Source organism: Bradysia coprophila, assembly GCF_014529535.1.
Source record: "Bradysia coprophila strain Holo2 chromosome X unlocalized genomic scaffold, BU_Bcop_v1 contig_26, whole genome shotgun sequence".
Lineage (NCBI taxonomy): Eukaryota > Metazoa > Arthropoda > Insecta > Diptera > Sciaridae > Bradysia > Bradysia coprophila.
Window position 1 is genome coordinate 420,085 of NW_023503313.1, and position 21,659 is coordinate 441,743.

The 21,659-nt window shown below is 36.2% G+C and overlaps 3 protein-coding genes across 3 annotated transcripts; 1 reads left to right on the forward strand and 2 right to left on the reverse strand.

The window, feature by feature from the left end:
* Positions 1–1,788: 1,788 nt before the first annotated feature.
* On the reverse strand, positions 1,789–13,355 carry LOC119069091 (extracellular signal-regulated kinase 7). Its single transcript, XM_037172981.1, has 8 exons — positions 12,430–13,355; positions 4,446–4,636; positions 4,180–4,386; positions 3,702–3,845; positions 3,541–3,637; positions 3,188–3,426; positions 2,967–3,125; positions 1,789–2,907 (listed from the first exon to the last, which is right to left on the reverse strand). Exons 1-8 carry the CDS (start codon positions 12,514–12,516, stop codon positions 1,923–1,925), a joined length of 2,109 nt encoding a protein of 702 aa, XP_037028876.1. The 5' UTR covers positions 12,517–13,355; the 3' UTR covers positions 1,789–1,922.
* A 2,893-nt stretch (positions 13,356–16,248) lies between these two features.
* LOC119069092 (4-coumarate--CoA ligase 1-like) lies at positions 16,249–18,757 on the forward strand. Its single transcript, XM_037172983.1, has 6 exons — positions 16,249–16,861; positions 16,959–17,166; positions 17,228–17,417; positions 17,483–17,608; positions 17,668–18,485; positions 18,559–18,757. The coding sequence occupies exons 1-6, from the start codon at positions 16,715–16,717 to the stop codon at positions 18,696–18,698; spliced, it is 1,629 nt and encodes a 542-aa protein (XP_037028878.1). The 5' UTR covers positions 16,249–16,714; the 3' UTR covers positions 18,699–18,757.
* A 5-nt stretch (positions 18,758–18,762) lies between these two features.
* LOC119069093 (myrosinase 1-like) lies at positions 18,763–21,043 on the reverse strand. Its single transcript, XM_037172984.1, has 8 exons — positions 20,853–21,043; positions 20,649–20,788; positions 20,188–20,579; positions 20,075–20,123; positions 19,774–20,006; positions 19,375–19,715; positions 18,953–19,162; positions 18,763–18,890 (listed from the first exon to the last, which is right to left on the reverse strand). The coding sequence occupies exons 1-8, from the start codon at positions 20,921–20,923 to the stop codon at positions 18,773–18,775; spliced, it is 1,554 nt and encodes a 517-aa protein (XP_037028879.1). The 5' UTR covers positions 20,924–21,043; the 3' UTR covers positions 18,763–18,772.
* Between the last annotated feature and the right edge of the window lie 616 nt (positions 21,044–21,659).

Consider the following 21,659-nt stretch of genomic DNA (forward strand, 5'->3'; position numbering starts at 1 on the left):
GATTAGGATCAATACATATCCATGAACAATGTGACACAGAATTGGATCGCCCAATTCCTTCGTGGTTCGAAGTACAGCGGTATTTCTACGAATCCTTTAACAAGTGTTCATCATACGCAAAGGAGAGCGAGAAGGGAAACATTCCAAGCATCGGTAGGTTTTCTCTTTTATCGGCCCCTTTATAAAATAGGGCATTGGGACATTTTTTGTTGAGGAGTGTGGGATGCATTCCTCGCCTTCGGCTCGAAAAAGAACCTTCCCACACGCCTCCACAAAAAAGGATTTTTTTTTACTTATTTCAGTCATTACAATTTCAGTCACAAATTTTGTTTTATCTTTAAGCGAAAACTCTTGACATGGCAATGGAGGGATTCGCCACCATCACAAAATTGGCAGCTTCTGTTAGCGGACGAAACGAAACCTTCTTTGAAAATGTATTCACTTAACTTTCTTTAATTTTAATTTACTTCAATTGAATTTCAAATGGAGGTTTTCCCAACGTTTTCCATCCGCATCCTAAAGAGCGTCTATCTATTCGGTCTCTCACTTAGACTGCTCATTTAGCTGCTGTAAAGCCCTTGAAAGACTGCATTTTTTTACTTTTGCCCCTTGTCATGCAATAGTTATTTGTGTATCTGTTTTGGATGATTGTCTTTAGGCAATTTCGCGAGTTGTAGCCCAAACGAAGTGAGGGCTACATGCGAAAGTGCCTAAAATCAATCGTCCAAAACAGATACCCAAAAATGTTTCATGTAAGGGGTCGAAAACCAGAGAAAAATCTCAAAACTCCCTCATTTTCGGCCCCGACACATGAACATAACTATTAATCGAAGGAAAGCATTTTTTGAAGCAATTTGTTCTAATGGTATGCTTCTAAAGAGCATTGACGATTTCAGCTTCGTTACGCAAAAATTAAATATTACACCCAATTAGTTCAAGCAAGCTGGCTTAGTTTTCCTCATCATCTGCCAAATAATTTTTACCAAAAAAATTGACTGAAAAGAACAAAAATTGTACCAAAAAAATCTACGTCGCACGTGGCAGATGTTCAGGAACAGATCTACAAGAAAATTTATCTGCCAGAAAAACTGCTAATTGCTGATATACTAGCCGTTTGTGACGAGGTCTAAATTGGAACCTTTATAATGATTAAGTATAACAAGTATTTTACCAAATTAGTTGAAATTGACTATGTTCTCATCACGGATTTAAATGATGCTAAACTGAAAAAAAATATGAAAGAATGGCACTATTGGTCCGATTAATTACAAAGTCTGATGAAACATTGACGTGGTAGAGCGTATCGAAAAGTTTGAAGTATTTATATTGGACCCGTATCTTTTTTTAAAATTTTAAAAAATAGTTTAGGCATGGGGAGCGAGGCATTTGTACAAATGTACGAAAGCGTTGGTTAGAAGAGAGGAGAATGATGGTATACATCTTTTTTACTTTTCTTACCAACGCTTTCGTACATTTGTACAAATGCCTCGCTCCCCATGCCTAAACTATTTTTTAAAATTCTAAAAAAAGATACGGGTCCAATATTTAAGCCTTCCGGACCAGAAAAACACCTCATTAGCCCAATATCCCATATTGCCCGGAGTCAGAGCAGGCCTAATGTCATGTCGAATGATAAGTTCATGGAGACATTTAGAATTCGCTTAGCATGAAGTCGAGAGATTTTTAGCTCAATGGAAGCCAGTGGTATAAAGACATTGGATTAATTCCGCAAACCCTCTTATTTCAACTGCGATTTCAATTTAGCTTTCCAAGTGAGTACAACATGTTGATGAAAATTTTCGTTTTATTGCACAATAAGTCAAAATATCGCATGTCATACAAAAATATTTTCATTAGAAACACTTCACAAAATGACCCGAAATTTAAGAACGAAATGGAACAGAAAAGACAACTATCCATTATCACAACAACTCTGAGGACTTTAATTTGTACAGATCGGTGGCCCTAATAACTCCGTAATTGCTCGAGTCTTTACTATATCTGCCACAATATCCCTCATCGGATGGTGTATATCCGCTTAAAATAATCTTAACTGGTATCTTAACGTTACTGGCACCCGTATTCTTCGATTCTGATTTCGTGCGTGTGATGAACGGCCTTATGGTTCTCGTTCCATCATTAATGTGCTGTGATTTTTTCTTGAAAACATCGTTGGACATACTGACTTTTTCCGCTCCACAATTGAATGACTTGACGTTATTATTGTGCTTCCGTATACGATCTTCCAAATTCTTCAACTTTGCCTCATAATATTCCTCCGGATTCAGATGGGACGACTTGTCGCGAAACTCTGAATTCGTTCTCGGTTTCTTAACTTTGTCCAGCGAATTCTTTCGATATTTTTCCTGGCTAATGCTGTTGGCTCGATTCTGCAAAATCTGCATGATCTTCTGTTTACTCATCGATGGTATCATTTTTGTCAGCGATCCATTTCGTAAATCATCCTCTGGCGACGATCGATTATTTCTACTCGGATCGGTGTTCAGGCCACTATCGAATGACTGTCGGCTATCTGGATTGTCCAAGCTAGCTTTACGGAGAACTGCAACATTCAGCTTACTGAACTCCCCGGACGAACGATTGCCCAGCTGAGAAACACTTCTGCCATTTTGGATTTGTGTTGTGTGATTAATGTACTGTTCTCTGGAGATTCGTTGATCCGATTTGGGTAGAATACTCTTTGTTGAGGTACTCACACGTGAACAAAGGTTCTGTAACAATGATTCGGACGGTTTTTTCGAAATTTTTCGTAAATTTGCTTGTTTGATATCGCTGTTCGAAATTAATTTCTTTTCCATTTTGCCATTCGTTTCAAAGACTTTCGTTAAGTGTGTTCTTCTTTGCGCCCCAGTTACTGTCAAGGTTGCTTCCAATTGTTCTATGTCCCTTAATAGAAGATATAATTCAAAGGTTAGGATTTCCCCTCTGCTTTTAAATAAATTTACCTTTTATCCAATTTGTTGCTGGTTCCGCTGATCTTTTCATTTGCCGTCATAATGTCGTACAATTTCGTGCGATATTCGGTAACAGATAATTGTACATCATCCCGAAACACTGGTATAATGTCCTGATTCAGCTCCAATTCGGGTAATTTATATCGAAATCTGAAATTTAAAACATTATCCCATCAAATACGGATATGCATTCCGTTGCAGATGCAACTCACTTTTCCACATATTTATGGTGTAAAGCTTGTTTCGCTGACAACCTTTTGATTGGATCTAGCACCAGTAACGATTTCACCAGCTGCCTGGCATCGTCAGGCGAGCCAATGAGGAGATCATCCAGATTCGGAAACTCTAATTTTGAGTTGGACTTACTAAGCAAAGACGAACCGAATCCAGCGCCGACTGATTTCACATCCTCTTCGGTAATGTTAGGGATGGCAGCTACTATTCGTTCCACCTGAAGCAAGTGTATTGATATTGCATTAAAGACGACGTTGATGTCGTGTTTTGTAAGAAACGTATAACAATCCCCCACCATGAAGTCAACACGTCACATTTCTTTCATATTTACCTGATTAACGGAACAGCTTCCAGGAAACAATGGTTTCCCACGAATCATCTCACCCAAAATGCAACCTAAACTCCACATGTCAATGCCTAAAGTGTACCTGCATCGAGGAACACACATCATTATAATTTTCAACAGTTGTCGGTTGAATTGATAAATCTTACTTCTTACTCGCTACTAAAAGTTCGGGAGCTCGATACCATCTTGTTGCAACGTAGTCGGTTAAGCATAATTCTACTTCGTCATTTTCTCGTCCGCTCTGACTCTGCGATACAGATCTTGCTAGTCCAAAATCGGCTATTTTACACCTTGAAATTTTTTTTAAAATTAAACTTTCAACAATGGGAGTCAATGGGGTTCAGAAGACGATAAGAGAAAGCTATTAACAGAAATATTTATCAAGGATGAAACCTAACAGGATTCGTGGAAAATGAAACGTAAAATTTTGTCTCATCAAAACCGACCACAAAATTGAATAGACAACCATGAATTACGCTGCCACCACGGAAAACAATTTCGGTACAAATTGCATTCCAAGTACTTCTAGGCGATGTCGAGGACATGCACGTTGACAGAGATTCCATTTTTATGGAAGTCTGGTATGTTGACACACACACACGATATTAATATTAAATTGATTACCTGCACTTGCTATCAATCAAACAGTTGCTAGGCTTCATGTCCCTGTGACAAACATTTCCTGAGTGAATGTATAGCATTGCATTCAACAGTTGATACATCACGTATCGTTTATGAATATCCTTTAGTATTGATCCGCGTTTGATGACATTATGCAGATCACTGTCCATACACTCAAATGATAAATAAATGTCCATGTTATTGAATGCTCTGAAAATGGTGAACGTACAGTCGATGCGTTCAATTTTAATGCGAATGAGTGTTCTTACCGGTGAATGCTTTGTAACTGTATTACATTTGGATGATTTCGAAAAGCGGTTAAAAACATTATTTCCCTGAATGTACGCTGAGCATCCGTTTCGTTTCGAAATGCGTCGAAAATTTTTTTCACAGCCACAATTTGTTGAGTTCGTTTGTCCGTTGCCTTCCATACGATACCATATGCACCCTTACCCAGTCTCTGAAAAATAAAAACTTTTTAAACAAAACAGTACACGCGGGGGCATACGATGCTTCTGCAATTGGTGGATACTGATTGAATTTAAACTAAAAATTTAAATTCGAAATTCAATCTCGCTTTCTAAGGTTGATTATCTTTTTTTTTTAACCTTTTACAAACGGTAAGCAATGACAATAATCTACTTCTGTTATTGAAACTAATTTCTAGTGTAAGATAAACAAAATTCAATTAATTGAATTTGCTGCATGATGTAATATTATCTAGAGTTTATTCCGGTTTGTCAGTTGGTTGTCCCATCTTTCGTTTAGCAAACACTCTTCCCTTATCATCTGTTATCGACAGCAACGACAATGAGAGATGACTTTCGCTAAACGTAGTCTTATATAACGAAATGTATGTAAAAACGAATGAAGTAAAAGAAACCGATACTTTCACCAATTGGAGTGATAGATAATAATAATCACATCGCCGTATTCCTGCGATAAAAGAGAGTGTATTTTAATGCGACGAGGTTAAGAGGGCTCTACCGACAGGCGCGCCGAGTTTGATTTTGGTCGTATGGGGCAAAATCAACTATTCCAAAACTCAGTTGATAGCGTAGTATGTCGATAGGATATTACCCCTTTACGAATCTTAATAACTTAATAACTTAATTGTACCTAGCCTTCCTTTTCTGTAGAAGTGACTTTTTAGCTGTCAAACTTTATGAATTAAAATACTCGCTGATGAAGATGCGAGCGAGAAAAATTATATCTATTTAATTGATGAAATCTTCTTATTTATAAAGTATGTAAAAACGCGAGCGGAGCGAGCGAATAATTTTTTTTTCAATATTCCTCCTAACCCAATCGTATGTTTTGCATATGTGAAGATTTTCACCTTGCTGGGTGTGTTCTAACCAGTTGAGCTACCCTGCACTTATGCAAAAATGAATTTTGTATTTGAAAAGGAATTCTTGACTTTCATTTATGTGGCTCGAGGTAAAAAAGAAATATCAACCAAAGCGAAGGCCAGGGATTAGAAAAAAAAAGTAGGTGGAACGAAGGTTTTTCGAAATGTCTTAGTTCTTTTAGGGCTCAGCCGTAATCTTCTGATCATTTTATAAAAAAAAATTAAAACTAATTTAGCGCCGCTGCCAGACCGCTTTTTGAAAATTTCTTCGTTTTCGGTCTCCGTCACATATATCGATTTTTAACGGTCGGCTCAGTGTACATAAAAAGTTGGGTCCATATGGTGATCTAATCACCATCGGGGAAGTATGACAATCAGTCACGAACTCAAAACATATTTTTTAGACTTGATCTTTTTTGTAAAATAATCTGTGAAGTCTGGAGATTAGATTATCATATGGACCCAACTCTTTATGTACACTGAGCCGACCGTAAAAAATCGATATATGTGACGAAGACCGAAAACGAAGAAATTTTCAAAAATCGATCTGGCGGCAGCGATAAATTATTGATTTTTTTCTTCCATAAAAAATCAGACGGACCAGCTGAGTAGATTTTCGGCTGAGCCTTAAAAGGACTAAGACATTTTGTAAAAACCGGTACACACTAATACGCAAATTCTAGCACACAAAAAGTTCTCTTCTAACTCATCAATTTTGCAGAGGTCTTAACTTGTTCTTTTAGAACCTTGATTGATTGCGTGTCTTAATACGGATTTAATAGTCACATGAGTACGCGTCGTAGTGGTAAAACCTTGTAAGCAGTGCGATTACATAAGTAAACTAGAAAATCAGCTAAAGCAAACAAAGGTTGACTGTAGAACTGTCAGCACCTCAATCTTATATCAAGCATACAAATGCCGAGAAATACCTTAAGAGTGATAATTCGTGCTACTGAATGCTGAACGTCTTACAATGGGGACATAATGCAATAATAATTTCAAAATCAGATTTTCGGTTTTCTCGTATGGGGCATCTGCCCCATTCGCCGTACAGAACTCGGCGCGCCTGTCTACCGATTGTAGGCCTAATATATATCTAAGGGAGCTAACATCGTAGAGAAATCAATTGGGCGTTAAAGCTAAGTGCCGTTAGAAGAATGAAATTTATTTAGGCTCGACAGATCACTAAATAATAATTTTATGTGGTTTCCCTGCGATATCAGGTGACTCAGAAACAGAAAAACATTGTTTGTCTGTTACAGTTAGTAGGTTTCAATCCCTGATTCTTTAAATAACGCAAGCCATCATTCTTAAAGACATTAAAAAAAACCTTACAACAATAAAAAAAATATTTCCCAAATCTAGCTTTCAAATAATGACAGCTGTCAGGTTCCGGGAAACACCAACTTCACCATGTCTCGTTTTTCTCTTTACATTTACATTCAAGATATCGTACTCCTAATGGTAAGTTAGTTATTCATCAGTTCGTATCAAATTTCAATTTCGACTAAAATTAGACATATAAATTCGATCAATAGCAGCTTTATATTGCTGAGCTGATGTGTGACAAACATTTTCAATAAAAGTAATACAAGCAACACGACAGCTTTTAAATATAATGCTTCGCGTTATAGTTTCAGTTTAGACAATCTATACACACAGCTTAGATGTTTGGCGAATATTTTATTAGTATGACGGTTCCGAATCAAGACGCATGTCTATTGTCTATATCAACTCGTTTTCAAACTTGATAAATAAATGACATAATTTGATTTTACTGCAAAAATATCGTTTCCCTGCAATAATAATAACAATTTTGGGTGTCTACTATCAAATGATTTTTCGGTTAGGATATTGTTTCGGTTATGCATTTTCACACCCTTATCCACCCATAATAATAGGAATGAAATGAATTTTCTGTGAATTCTTTTTTTGCACTTCAAGGGGGAATTGTTGCTAAATGATTCCCGTAAAATTCACACGAAATTTTAAAATTCACAACCATGCCACCGAGTCGCCTCACCCTTTCAAACTTTCTATTAAATTTGATGTGGGATTTTTGATGCAGTTTATAGACTAAAGCGAATTTATTTATCAATATTTACATGCGAAAATTTTTTATGCTCTTCGATATCAAGGACAGCCTACCAGACTTAAAATAGTAGGAAGGTAGTGTCAGGTGTTTTTTTTTAAAGATATTGTATCAGACTTATCGGCAGAAATGGCTAATCATCAGTTAACTGTAATCATATTAAAAATAAGCTATGACCTCAGCTTATGATAAAGCTAATGAAGTAAAAGATTTTGTAAGAAATACTGTGATATACTTTACACAACTGAAGTAACAGATTTAATGTGATTTAATGATTTCTGATGTGCCGGTCGTTTGTCGTTTCTAAAAGGTAAAGCAATAGAGAACGTTAGCTAAATGGCCGCTAACGCTAATTTCCAACGCTAAATCCCCCGCTAACGCTAAAATCAACGGTAATGCCCTGTCAATAAATGGCACCATTGTGAATGCATACACATGGACGAAGCAATTTTCGATTTATTTTCATTTATTATTTTCAAAGGTCATCCGGATCAATATTTTATTACTGCAATCCGTAGATCTAATTTGCAGTAAGGTAGCGACACTGTGCTGGAAAAAATCTATAAACTTTACAATGACAAACATCCTCCACTACACAACAAACACGTGGTTAACCTGCAATTGAAACACCTGAAAATAATTTTGTGATTATTATTCCCACACGACGAACATGCAGTTGGAAAATGTCATTCGTAAAACGTTTTATTGCAATCAAAAGTGAATTAAACTTTTCCAGCTTAATACCGATGGCTTCCTACAAGTCAGATCTACTAATTGCATTGATAAAATATTGATCCGATCACATTGTGGAAGTAATAATCACATAATTAATTTCATGTGTTTCAATTGCAGGTTAACCACGTGTTTGTTGTGTAGTTGAGGATGTTTGTCGTCGAACAGCACATTGCAAAGTTTATAGATTTTTTCCAGCACAGTGTCGCTGCCTTCCTGCAAATTAGATCTACGGATTGCAGTAATAAAATATTGATCCGGATGACCTTTTCAGGGAGCCCACTCAAAATTCGGCCTCCTTTTTAAGGAATAAAGGAGAATATTCCGATAATTTAAGGAGAATTTCAGGAGTTTTAAAATATGAGATTTTGGATTAAATTTGATGAATTCGAAATTCTTTTGACTTTCCCAAGTCATATAAAGGATATATGAAGTAGATTTTTTGGTGTTTCTAGGAGAATATTCTTTGGAAAATATTTTCCGAATTTTTCACAAATATTTTATCGAAGATTTTTCCAAAAAAGTAACTTATTTTTTTGTCTTTTTTTATTTTTTTGATTTTATCTTCTTGCTACTTGTAATGCCCGAATTTAAAATCATCTGTGCCTTGGCCACTGACGATTTATCTAATTTACTTCAATTAACTTTTCGGCGACTTTTAACTTTAAAGTCTCCTCTGCTATTTCAGCTTCGATGCTTTAAATTTTTGCCTCTTTCTTTATGCTTTTCGTTTTTGTCTGACTCGTTTTGTTTCGATTTTGCTAATAACGTCTTTCGCTCGTTTTCTACATCTAAATGCAAAAAATATCTTTTACGGGCCGACGAGCAGAGGTCTAACAATTTTCGAATAATTGAAAAGTCTTCCACTTTATCGTAGAAATACAAAGTATTCTAACTATCCGAATAGCCGCAATCGTTTCTTCTAAGAGCTGCTCCTTGAAATTTCGGGAAACACAAATTTATTAACGCTAAATCCTCGCTCAGGATCAGCATTCCTCCACTCGCGGAATGTTGAAAACCGACACATTTTCTGTTTCTGTGTTTTACTTGAGTTTCTGATTTCTCCATATAAAAATGCATGCAAAATTCACAAAAAACCATAGAACAGAAAATGTGTCGGTTTTCAAAATTCCGTGAGTGTATGATTGAGGAATAAATACGCATTGGCTAGCTTAACCAGATGGCCAAACTTTTCTCAAACACGATACACACTAGACGAAACAATTGATTGACAATAAATGATTAAGTTGCCAGCAGCATCAACACAATCGATGAAAAGAACAATTGAAGCAATAGGGTTTTGCAAGCACCTTTTAGCACTATCGATCTCATTTGTTGAATTATTTAGGTTTCATGAGCTTTTTTTTGGTGAAGTAAGCGAGGAACGGTTTTGAATATTAGATGGTTCCACAGTCAGAATTAAAATGTTAGATGTTTTAACTAAAGTGAAACTAAAAATAAGGATTTGAGGAGATTAAGGAGGTTTCAGTAGGATTTTTGAAAATCAAGGAGATTTAAGGAATCAAGGAGGAGTGGGCTCCCTGCCTTTTAAAATAATAAATGAAAATAAATCGAAAATTGCGTCGTCCATGTGTATGCATTCACAATGGTGCCATTTATTGACAGGGTATTACCGTTGATGTTAGCGTTAGCGGGGGATTTAGCGTTGGAAATTAGCGTTAGCGGCCGTTTAGCTAACGTTCTCTAATGATTTGCAAAGATATTAATTATACCAAGCATTATATCTATCCAGCTTCTTATATACCTATCTTCAATGTACGAACATTAAGGTAGGAGACGATCAATCCATCCCACCGTTTTTATGTACAATGTCGTTAAGAGGAAACCGTTTGCATGCATGGTACAAACAATAAACGAAACATTATGGCAAATAAAATGAAATTTATCACTCTTTCGATACGATAGTATTTTTTATGGTTGTTGAATTAGTAGAAATTATTATTTGAGTGGCCATAAAAGCGAAGTCAACCGACGATTTGGTCTAACCAAATACTCAACTAGATTTGTTGAAATTACTGCAAGTTTGGCGAAATGATTGCGGGTAAGTTATTTTCATTTGATGCGGAATGACTAATTTCGAACCATGGCGTGAAGTGCAAAATTTTGGATCGTGTACAGGCTTATAATCTGAAACGCAGTCTATGAATACGAATTCTGATACGAAGCCAAAGTATCTGAAGAAACCTTAAGAAGTCTTCTATCAAGTTATAGAATTTGAAATTCAGTCATACAAGTCTACTGACGAGTACCACGAAACAGAAAACCTTTGTATGCTGTCTGATATAGTAACGAAGATATAATACATGTCTCGCATGGCGTGAACGTAGTTCATTGATTCAGATTCAACGTATAAATATTCAAATCACTAAAAAAAAATAACAACAACCGAACCGAGTATATTTCTTATCATGTCTGGCGTATTTTCCTATGCTATTTTATTTATAAGTAGACATTACAGAGACCAACACAATAAATCCGTTTTTTCTCGTTCATTGAAAAATGCAATTGCGCGAAAAGTTTCTCGCAGTTTACTTTTTGCTTGTACTTTAAGTATGTATTACAACACACTAATTTTAATCAGTACAGGTTGCATGGAATGGTTAATAAACTTGCACTGGGATAAGGTTAATAGCCGAAATTATGGAATGCCGAGTCGGTGTGCCAGATATACACTCCGAAGGAAGATTCGTGTAAAATGTTAATTAGGGATGTTTGTGAAAACTGGCGATTGTATTTTTTTTTGCCTCACCTGCGGTGGATATGTTGTACAAAGGAAGGTGCTGACAAAAATGAACGATAAAAATTGTATGAAAAACTAATGACGTAAAAAGATTTCACATTCGCCATTTTGAAACGTTTTCGATCAAACGAAGTATCAGCACCAGTAGTGATGAGTGATGATAATCTGATCGTCTGTGAAAGATTTTTGGCTATCTAAATATTCGTTGAAGTAAATGCAAAATGGAAATCCTTTAGAAACAAAACACGGAAGCGCCCGGAAAAAATCGCTATGAATAAAATTTCTGGAGATCAATTATTTATAAACGGTTTGTCAGTTTGTAGTCGCAGAAAAGTGTAATCCATCCATTTAGTCCAGTGAATGAAATTATGATTCATTTCTTTTCCGAAAAATATACTTGAGTAATACAGTTTTTCACTTAATGAATTGAACAAAATATAAAATTTACATACACAAACAAGAATCATTACATGAGTAATTAAGAGAAAAGTTAGACAGTGTAGCACGCAATTTTAACAATTCAAGATCGTTAGAATCCATGCGCGTATTCAACAAATAGGAAGAAAATATAAATCTAGTACTTCATGTAAATTACAAACAGACCACAAAAACTCTGAAATCAGAAAACATGACGAAATAAGAAATTTAGTTTTCTTCGACTGTACGTCGATAACCGAGAGTCATCCACAGCCGGTTTATCAACCCTATAATTTTTGTTTGTGCATAATAGTTATTTATGGAACAAAGACCGTATGAAGGTATATTTTCGTACTAGATGTCGATTGTCAACCCGAGGCGAAGTCGACTGAAAAATTCAAGTTTTCATCACTCGTTACAAAATGTGCTATTATCGCACTAGTGCGGCAAAGTTTTTTTTTTCACAATCTAAAACTACGTGCAATAACCTTATTCATTACGTTATTAAAAACAGACAAGAAACAGTTCAATTCCGTCCCGGAATTGCATAAATATCTTCATATAATTTTTCTAAGAATATGATTAAGACACTCATTTCATGTAAAGGTTTGTGCGGTGTTGAATTGAAAGAACACCCATTAATGGCCATTGTCAATTTATGAATGAAGTAAACAAGCATGAATAGGAGTTTAACTGGCCGTTGGTTTGTTAACAAAATCTTCTCACCTAATTGAATTGATTTTATTTCCAGAAAATTCAATGGATAATGAAATCTGCTTTTCAACAAGATTTTAATGAAATTTCATTTACTGGATTTGTAAATAAACTTAGTCGTTTCTCAGAATTTACATATACAAACAAAGGAATTCACAAAATAGATAATTATTTAAAAAAAATTACCTTTTTGATGTCGAAATTTTTCAAGATTTTGTCATCAATTTCAGACATTTTGTCATTCTTATCCTGATTTTTCGGCTTCATCGGCATAATTGGACCAATAAAATGATACTTCGATTCACTTGCATTAAATAACAACAATAAGAATCTTGTTTACGATTTTCACAATAAAATATTTTCGGTAATTTTGTTTGGCTTTTATATACGGAATGCCAATAAAAAATAATAATTTACAAAGCCGTTTAACAGGCAATACACACAGGCTTCCTTCCCTCACGACACGATAGTACTATCCGGACAAAATAACATGAATTCCATACATTTTATTTCGGTTTTATGAACAGAATATACAAAACAGAAAAAAAAATTGTTAGATCGATTCAATAAGTTAAATAAAATAAAATAAAACATGCATCAGAGACATTTAACATTAATAAAGAGGGGTGGGTAACGCGATTATTGATATGAGTTTTCCGTTGTTGTTGTTGTTGTTGCTTTTTCTTTCTTTTTTCTTTTGATTTAGGGGGTATATCTCAGATCCTTGTATGACTTCTGTTCATTATTTTCGATGCTATACTACAATGTATACCGTTGAACGGCGGGCACGCGTTTATTTTATATATGTACATAGAATCCTGACAAATAGTTTCCTTATCGATGAAATAGTTTTCAGTTTTTTCACCCCATGTACTTTTGTATAGAAGGAATTTCACAACAAACAACTGTAACACACGAACATTAATTATTCTCATTTATACAGTTCCGAAGTACCGTCGAACATTAGAACAATTTGATAAGTCTAATCGTTTCCATTTTAAAACTTTATTAACTAAAGACGAAGATGACTTTTTTCGGCAAATCTTAAAACTTTCAATGCAAAGAGAAAAAAAAAACCAATTTACAAGTCCTTTTCCAATGCTACGGTATGACTATACTGAATTGCTCGAATAACACGTTGTGCAGCTCTGTGGTTTTTTTTGTTTGTAAACCCCGTGGTGATATATTGTGTCATAGCAACGAGGAATACATTAGCTTTGCCGGTGATTATAGTTTATGTATGGAAAATGGAATTATGTGGTTGATGATTTTAAACTTGTACATAATAAGTCTATGAAATCAAGTCAGTAAATAGTCTAATAGTCTGATATTTAGACAGTTGCTACCTATCAATGACCACCTTGAAAATGGTTCCATTGAACTTGACTGACGTAAAATCAAATTATTTTCATATATAGATTTGCTTGTTATATTATGTTATCAAAAACGATATAATAGACTCATGAACGTTTCACACTCATTTTCTCAATTATTTTTGATCAACTGAAATAGTGGGACGCTTACTAGTATCACGAGTGGTGAAGGAAAGTTGTATGCAATTATTTAAACGTTTTAATGATTTTACGTGTTACGGCATGTTTCATTTTCATTTACATTGCCTAATCACGTAAAGCATTGTACTTACGAGGTTCCAAGTTGTTATTTGACAAGTGGGGAATACAGCCCTCCCCTTCGGGTCGGGCTGTAACACCCCACTTATCAAATACACAACTTGGTACCTCGGAAGTAATATACTATTACTGGTCCAAAAGATTACTATGAAAATATGAAAATTGTCTTTTAAAATGCCCAAAGTGATTTAATTTAAAATTTGAACGACAAATGACTTCGAAATTTTGTGTCACGGTCTCACCTTTACCTTAACTACAATTTAATGGATTCTAATACCACTCATTGACATCCAAAACGAATCTACCCAAATATTCGATACAAGCTCTTGATGCATGGGCTATTCAATACTATTGAATCAATAGTCCTTGATGTGTATTTATCAGGATATATTACTGGCAATTTGAATTACCGAATCTACCTAAATTACCGATGAAATTACCTAATTTACTGACAGAATTAGGAAATTTCAGTAATTTCATCGGTATTTTAGGTAAATTGGGTAATTCAAATTACCAATAATAGTCACTGGTATTTAAACAGTCAGAGGCAGTGAAATTTCAGCATGAATTTGCTTCAGCTGATCCACACATATATAATCACCCGAAAACCACTTACGTGTGACGCAAGTCCATTTATCCACTTACAAATGAACTGATATCGGTGGGGGTGACGTTCCAACACGTAAAAACAAATGCGTCATGACGCGTCCCAATTAGCAGATGCCAGATGATGTGGATAGTTTAAACAACGCAAACGACGCAGTAGGCCAAAATTCTCATATAAATTCAGTTTTTTATGTTGGTATATACCACTGCGTTACGGACGTTCCATATAAAATAAGAGGCCAAATGACCGTTACAAAGATCTATTCTTGTGCCTTTTATTGGAGTGCGTTTGTGCGTTAGTTCCTCAGTCCTTAGAAAAAAATGTTAATTTTGTGTGTGTGTACGGACTTGCGTCACGGCGCTTCACTAAACAGTTTTGATTGTTTGTGTAGATCAGCGGAAAAACAGCTGAAGCAAATTCATGCTGAAAATTCACTGCATCTAACTGTATGTTAAATAATAATGTTGTTCTCTTGCCAAGCCCTCAAAACACGGCTTGACAGAGAAATTGGATCGTCGACTGTTTCGTGTAAATTGATTTGATAATCTGACCATTAATCTATAATATAAAGTTTAATGTTTGTTGGTTTGTTTGTAATTGTCTCTCTATATGACCCAGAGAGGATTGAAACTTGTCATACCGACTACTTGGGAAAAGTTGGGAGGAAAGCATATTTTTTTTACATTTTCATGCGTTATTTAACGCGTGAAATTAATTTTGGGGTAATTAGTTTACGTTTGACGTGTGAAAATATTTTTTTTTGTAAAATTTATTTTTAACGCGTGAAAATATTTTAACGCTTGAAAATATTTTTAACGCATTAAAGTCGACGACTCTGAAATAAGTTATCCATTTCGCTTCTGCGTTTTCTCAGCTGGTCACTCATAAAAACAAAACTTACACTACTCTTACGATTTCAGTCGAAAAAACAAGTATTTCGTTTGGAAGGAAAGGTTATTTTTGACGAGTGAAAATATTTTGTGAAAACAGTAGGTATTTGAGGAAAATATATTTTTGAGGGGTGAAAATATTTTTGATTTAACAATCTTTCAATATTTCCCGAGTGGGTGCTAGTGTAATATGATATAAAAATGTTAAGGCAAAGGGAAAAACGTATATGAAAGAAATGACCAGTGTATATGGATATAATGTGATTTTCAATGTTATTTGTTCTCTATAAAATCCTTACAGTTGGTTTAAGCTTAAAGCTATCATTCGAAAGCTTTCCTCCATTTCAAAGGACTGAAGAAAAATCTTTCACTTCTTTATTCTTCTTCTTCTTCTTTTTCGGCCTGTTTCTATCCACTGCTTCTCCAACTTCTTTCCATTTCGTACGATTCGTCTTAATTCCGTTTGTCCATCTCTCTGGTGGTCTACCTATAGCTCGTCCTTTATATGGTAGCCAGTTCATGATCTTTTTGGTCCAACGTTCGTCTGTCCTTCTTGCAATATGTCCCGCCCAGCTCCATTTCAGAGATGCTTTTCTTTCCATGACATCAACGACCCTGGTTTGTTGTCGAATCCATTCTTTATTATATAGTGTTAATTTATATTTTCCTATCAATAACAGATGACTATAACGTATAACCATGCCCCTGCTGTAATGCTAGCTCTCTAGTATCTTTCGATAGAAAAGAAAGACGATTCGTATTAAAACAGGGGCTCGTACTTGAAAGTTCTACGCTATCTGTCTTAAATGAATGGGCAAACAATTGCAAGCCTGTGATATGCATGCTATAACTAGTATCAAGCAAGATCTCATCATCATTATTAATCAAGAGAAGAGCACAAAAAAGTTCTTTCAACAATTTATCTATAAAATCGTGTTAATTATCTGAATTAAAAGAATTGACTTTAATTCCATCCGAACTGAATTATATACTCACATATCGAGTAACATTGTCGGCCGACGATAATATGTCGGGTATAAAGTCTCGTTAGATCGTTTCAGAGCGTAAAGCGCAATTCATCTTTCAATAGATAAGATATAAAAAAGTCATCATCGTGAATAGCATAATTAACCACTTTGTTAGTTCTATACGCCAGAAACTCGTTTTTTTTTGTATAGGTACACATATCAGTGTAACAAATGATTGTCCACAACAGTATTTTGTGTTTTTGAATTCATTCAGACTTCGCACTGATCGACTGTACACATATTCAAAGTAGCTGGATTGTGTTTTCTGCAATTTGTTGTGTACGAAGGTCGAATAAATAAGAAATTGTTTGTAGAATGAATAATTATCGGACGCTATTTGATAAAACAAACAAAATATGGAGCGGAGCAGGAGGTACATCGTTGCCACAATGGGATCAAAAACAATCCTTGGGAAGCGCACTCTTAAATGTATTGGCGAAGTTTCCCGACAAGATTGGTCAGGTAATTATTAGTTTCCGGTCTTTGTACACTTCTGCCAGGACCAAAAACCTGCAAAACTCTTGAGGAGTAAGAAAGAAAATTTTTCTTCTGATTTCAGATAAGTGAAAACAATGGCATCCAAATGACAAACGGAGAAATACGGTGGAGATCCATAAGAGCGGCACAGAATCTGATCAATTTGGGAATCGGTTTCGATGATGTTATCCAAGTTATATCGAAAAATCACCACTACTTAGCTCCAATTATGTTTGGTGCACTATCTATTGGAGCGCCTATAAATGCCATTGATGTTCAATTCACCAAAGGTTTGACCACAACCAAATTATTTGTCGTGATAGTTATAATCGATTTAATCGTTATATTCAGATGAAATGGTACATATGCTACAACTAGCGAAACCAAAGTTAATTTTATGCGACTTGAGCGTTCTTGATACACTGAATGGGGCTCTTAAGCAACTCCAAATGGATCGCCCAATTTTTGCATTCGATGGCAGTGCTGATGGAGTACAAAATGTTGAAGTTCTTTTCAACGAAACAGACGTGGAAAGCTTTGAGTACGAATTTAGCATTTTTGTCAGGCGCTGTTGAATAACATTCTTTCATGCTATTATCTTTACAGGCCTCCACCACTAATCGATGCAAACAAACACACAGCGATAATAGTATGTACTTCCGGAACGACCGGTTTTCCCAAGGGTGTGTGTTTGTCTCACATTTCCCTAATGGCAAAGTGCATCAAGACCGGGTAAATGTACATTGTACACCTTGCATCAGTGACGGCTTCATTTTACAATCTCTTCACAGCATATCATCAGACGATGTTATGCTAAATTTTAGCTCTTTGTATTGGCTAACTGGCTGGGCAACAATTCTTATGACTACATTGAATTCCGCTACTCGGATCATTACCACAAAGCCGTTCACTTCAGAGATTTGGCTGGACATTGTTCAACGGCATAAAGTTACAGTGACGTTAACACCACCACATTTCATGGCCCTGATCCTTCAAGATCCTAAACTGAACACCACTGACATCTCTTCTTTGAAACTGTTCTTCTGTACCGGTGGTATGGTGTCCCATGATGTTTGCGATCGAATGAACAAACGTATGCCAAATGGTGTTGTATGTGTAGCGTATGCTATGAGTGAAACGGCAGGATTTATTTCCGGAAATATATCTGCATTACGCCCCGGATCGGTGGGTCAATTATTTCCCGGTTTTGATGCGAAAATAATCAACGACAACGGAGACCAATGTGGCATCGGGGAAAATGGGGAAATTTACTTTAAGCCGGCTTACAGATTCATCAGCTATTATGGTGATGAGGAAAATACAATCAAAACGATGGATTCAGATGGGTGGATTCGTACAGGAGATCTTGGTCATTTTGATGACGAAGGTTTTCTGTATCTGATCGACAGACAAAAGGAAATTTTAAAATACTTTAGCAGTCAAGTGTCACCGTCCGAACTAGAAAGTGTATTGATGCAGCATCCTGGTGTTGGGAATGTCTGTGTTGTTGGTATCCCAGACGATCTGGCGGGAGATTTGCCAGCTGCTGTTATTATTAAAAGTGCAACAACGGATGTAACGGAGGACGACATTAATTCACTAATGAAAAGTGAGTGTTGTACCAGACAAAACCGTTGATCATTTGTATGAAGGAGAAATCACTAAACTTTCTGTATTTTCAGCCAAACTTTCCGACGTTAAGCAACTTCGCGGTGGAATTTACTTCGTTGACGAATTACCTGTAACACCTTCTGGTAAAGTTCTTCGCCGCAAAGTGCAAGAAATTGCATTGAAGTTTCGCAAAGAACGATCAGCACTTTAAAACGCAAATGTGTAACCAATTCAAGTTGAGTTTATTAAACGTTTGAATTTTTCCGTAAATTTTCCACATTTCTCCTAATCAGTGGGCATCATTCTCGTCTGAATGATGGACCGTAAAAATGCAACCGAACTCTTTGCAGTTCGGGTCTTATTCGGACTAGTAAAGTCGATGTGGAACAAACCGAATCGTTCACTGAAAATCAGGCCATATGAGCTTGGTTTAGTTAAACAAGAAACAATGCTGTTCACACATACGTGTATCCCGCTGTCCATTCAAAATTATCGATTATACTCCATGTGGTGTGACCAACGACATTGCATCGATCACGCAACACCGCATCGAGTACGGCTTGCAAATGACCTCGTAGATACTCAATCCGACCCTCATCTTCCAATTCTCCACTATCAGACCACCCGTTTTCAGTAATAAATACTTCGGGATTGCTGTATTGATTCTTAATCCAACTAAACACCCAAGTAAAAACCAAATTACTTTTGATGCTATGGTGTGCGGTACACCCGCGGAGTTATAATATGCAACAAGTTCAATTCACTTCATGCTGTTCATCCAACATGATATCACGATATCAATTTTACGATACGTACCAACACATTCATTTGATCATTGAAATTGTTGGATCTTATAATCCCTTCCCCGTAATCAATAGATCACTTACTTGAGCAAAGCTCTTAAACCGTCAGGTGCGGATCGTAGCCAACTGGACTTCGCAACTGGCCAGGTCTGATTCTGTGAAAGAATGCTATTTACGTCTTTATAGTACGACGGATTTGGCCAGCGAGTCGAGGCATCTGTAGCTGGTGTCGCATAATGACTGGTGTAGTAATTTAATCCTAAAAAGTCTGACGTTCCCTTTACGTAAACAATTTCGTCCGCAGTAAACTCTGGTAGTCGTGACCATGTCCGACTTTCAGCAATACTGTTGTTGTTTACAACATTTGTCATTACAGGTGGATAGCCGCCAGTGCTTGAAAAAATGGGATGAGCAAACCATCCCAACTAGAACATAAAGGTTTGTCTTATAGCAGAGCAGCAAAAGTCGTTTCTTCAGTCGTACCCAGAATTGCATTGATTGATCAGCTGCGGCGACGTCTGCCTCGTTACTAGCATCTAACGGCCACGTATAAGGACTGTTCAAGACAATACCAATTTTTCCAGTTTTGTCCGCATTGTAAAAATTGTGGTACATTCGATAAACGCGAGCGTTAGCCAACAGAACGTGATGACCACATAGATAGTCCCCGATTCCAGGCGAATTTACCAAAGGTGCATGGACCAAATTGCCGTGGCCTTTAAACAAAAATTATTTTCCGGTTAGAAAAATTGAAATCGGTCCTGTGTTTGTCACATTGTCTTACCATACTCGCAGAATATTATAGGTTCATTGAAGGTATTCCACAATTTCACCTGTTTAGACATTCAAGGGTTATAAGGACATGCATCGCGATAATATCAAGGAATGTTTTCTTACTCGGTCGGCATATCTCTCAAACAACAATTTTGCGTATTGCTCAAAGTAATCCACAATTATTGGATTCGGCATACCGCCAAGCTGCTGCAGTTTTTCCGGCATGTCCCAATGGTACATCGTAATCATCGGTTCGATTTTATTTTTGATTAGTGCGTTGATGAGATTATCGTAGTATTGTAGTCCAAGCTCGTTGGCCGACGAAATGTCGCCAGTCGGTAAAATTCTTGACCAACTGATAGAGAAGCGATAAAATTGCATTTTTGCCTCTACCAACGCCTTCACATCTTCCTCGTAAAATTCGTAAGAATTGGCCGCATCATTACCGTTCGAACCATCTAAAATCCTCTCCGGATAGTCACGCGTCATGACGTCCCAAACATTTTCGCCTTTTCCTGAGTTACAGAGTTGTCGATAAGTTTTGGAAAGCTTGAAAAACTACCTAACACCACTCAAACACATACCGTCAACGTTATACGCCCCTTCGATTTGATAAGCTGAGGATGCACTTCCAAATTTAAAAGTCGTTGGAAATTGTTGCGGAGTCGGAGGGGTGACATTATTCTTTTTCGATTGTGGAATCAATACCACGCATAGTACGACTCTGCACCAAAGTATGCAATTAGTTATTTACGTTGAACAAGTAATTTTAGTGAAGAGAAACCTACGTTACAATTACAATCACTGCAGCCACTCCAATTATCCCGAGTCGTTTTGCATTCAAACAACCGAAAAACATTTTACCGAAATTTCCAACTTCCCAATTACTTTGAGATTAATTTACAACAATACAATCAATTGTTTCAAAGGGAATCAGTATAATCTGCCTATCTGTTCCAACCATTAGGCGTAAGTAAATCAACTAAACTTAACAGAAAATTAATTTGACAATTTAATGGCTCAATAATTGATATCACCTATTCCTACGTGCGTGTAAATCATATTCATACGTTCAGTTGAAGTGCCTGATAACAACAGTCACACTTCCCACTAAAGAGTTGAACTGGACACCACACCGGCCACGAAATGGAAAAGCAATTCCGTGAACTGACAAGCAGATAATTTAATAAAATCACACTTTCAGCTCTGCTAAGGCCGTCACATCACTCATCACACTCTTAAACAAATTGGAGATCTGTATCATTACAAATAAAACAAGCCATTTTGTCAAAACGTGCCGATTCTATCGCGCCATTGTTATCAATTTTGTGGGGGCTACGCTGTAGATTATTTAAATGTTTATAGCAACGATAGAGGAATCCCCATCCAGCATAGTGGAGGTCAAACAGACGAAATCCTTGAACCAATAGTGTACAATCTAATTTTCGTAACTTTTGAAACTTACAGATCCGTTGAGTCAGTTAGCAATAGATGACCTTTTGTTACCTTAGAATGTTAAATGATCTCAGCTTTTATTCGTACTCCAACTCAATTCATAAATGTGTGTTAAAACTAAAGAAGGAACAGATTTAGGA

Bases quoted from the DNA above. Each gene is read 5' to 3' on its own strand.
- LOC119069092 (XM_037172983.1), top strand. From the start codon at position 16,715: ATGAATAATTATCGGACGCTATTTGATAAAACAAACAAAATATGGAGC. The intron at 16,862-16,958 runs GTAATTATTAGT...TTCTGATTTCAG, and splicing joins TTCCCGACAAGATTGGTCAG to ATAAGTGAAAACAATGGCAT. The intron at 17,609-17,667 runs GTAAATGTACAT...ATCTCTTCACAG, and splicing joins GCAAAGTGCATCAAGACCGG to CATATCATCAGACGATGTTA.
- LOC119069091 (XM_037172981.1), bottom strand. From the start codon at position 12,516: ATGCCGATGAAGCCGAAAAATCAGGATAAGAATGACAAAATGTCTGAA. The intron at 3,427-3,540 runs GTAAATATGAAA...CACTTGCTTCAG, and splicing joins GAAGCTGTTCCGTTAATCAG to GTGGAACGAATAGTAGCTGC. The intron at 3,126-3,187 runs GTGAGTTGCATC...TTTAAATTTCAG, and splicing joins CACCATAAATATGTGGAAAA to ATTTCGATATAAATTACCCG.
- LOC119069093 (XM_037172984.1), bottom strand. From the start codon at position 20,923: ATGTTTTTCGGTTGTTTGAATGCAAAACGACTCGGGATAATTGGAGTG. The intron at 20,007-20,074 runs GTAAGACAATGT...TTTTGTTTAAAG, and splicing joins TATAATATTCTGCGAGTATG to GCCACGGCAATTTGGTCCAT. The intron at 19,716-19,773 runs GTACGACTGAAG...TTTATGTTCTAG, and splicing joins ATCAATCAATGCAATTCTGG to TTGGGATGGTTTGCTCATCC.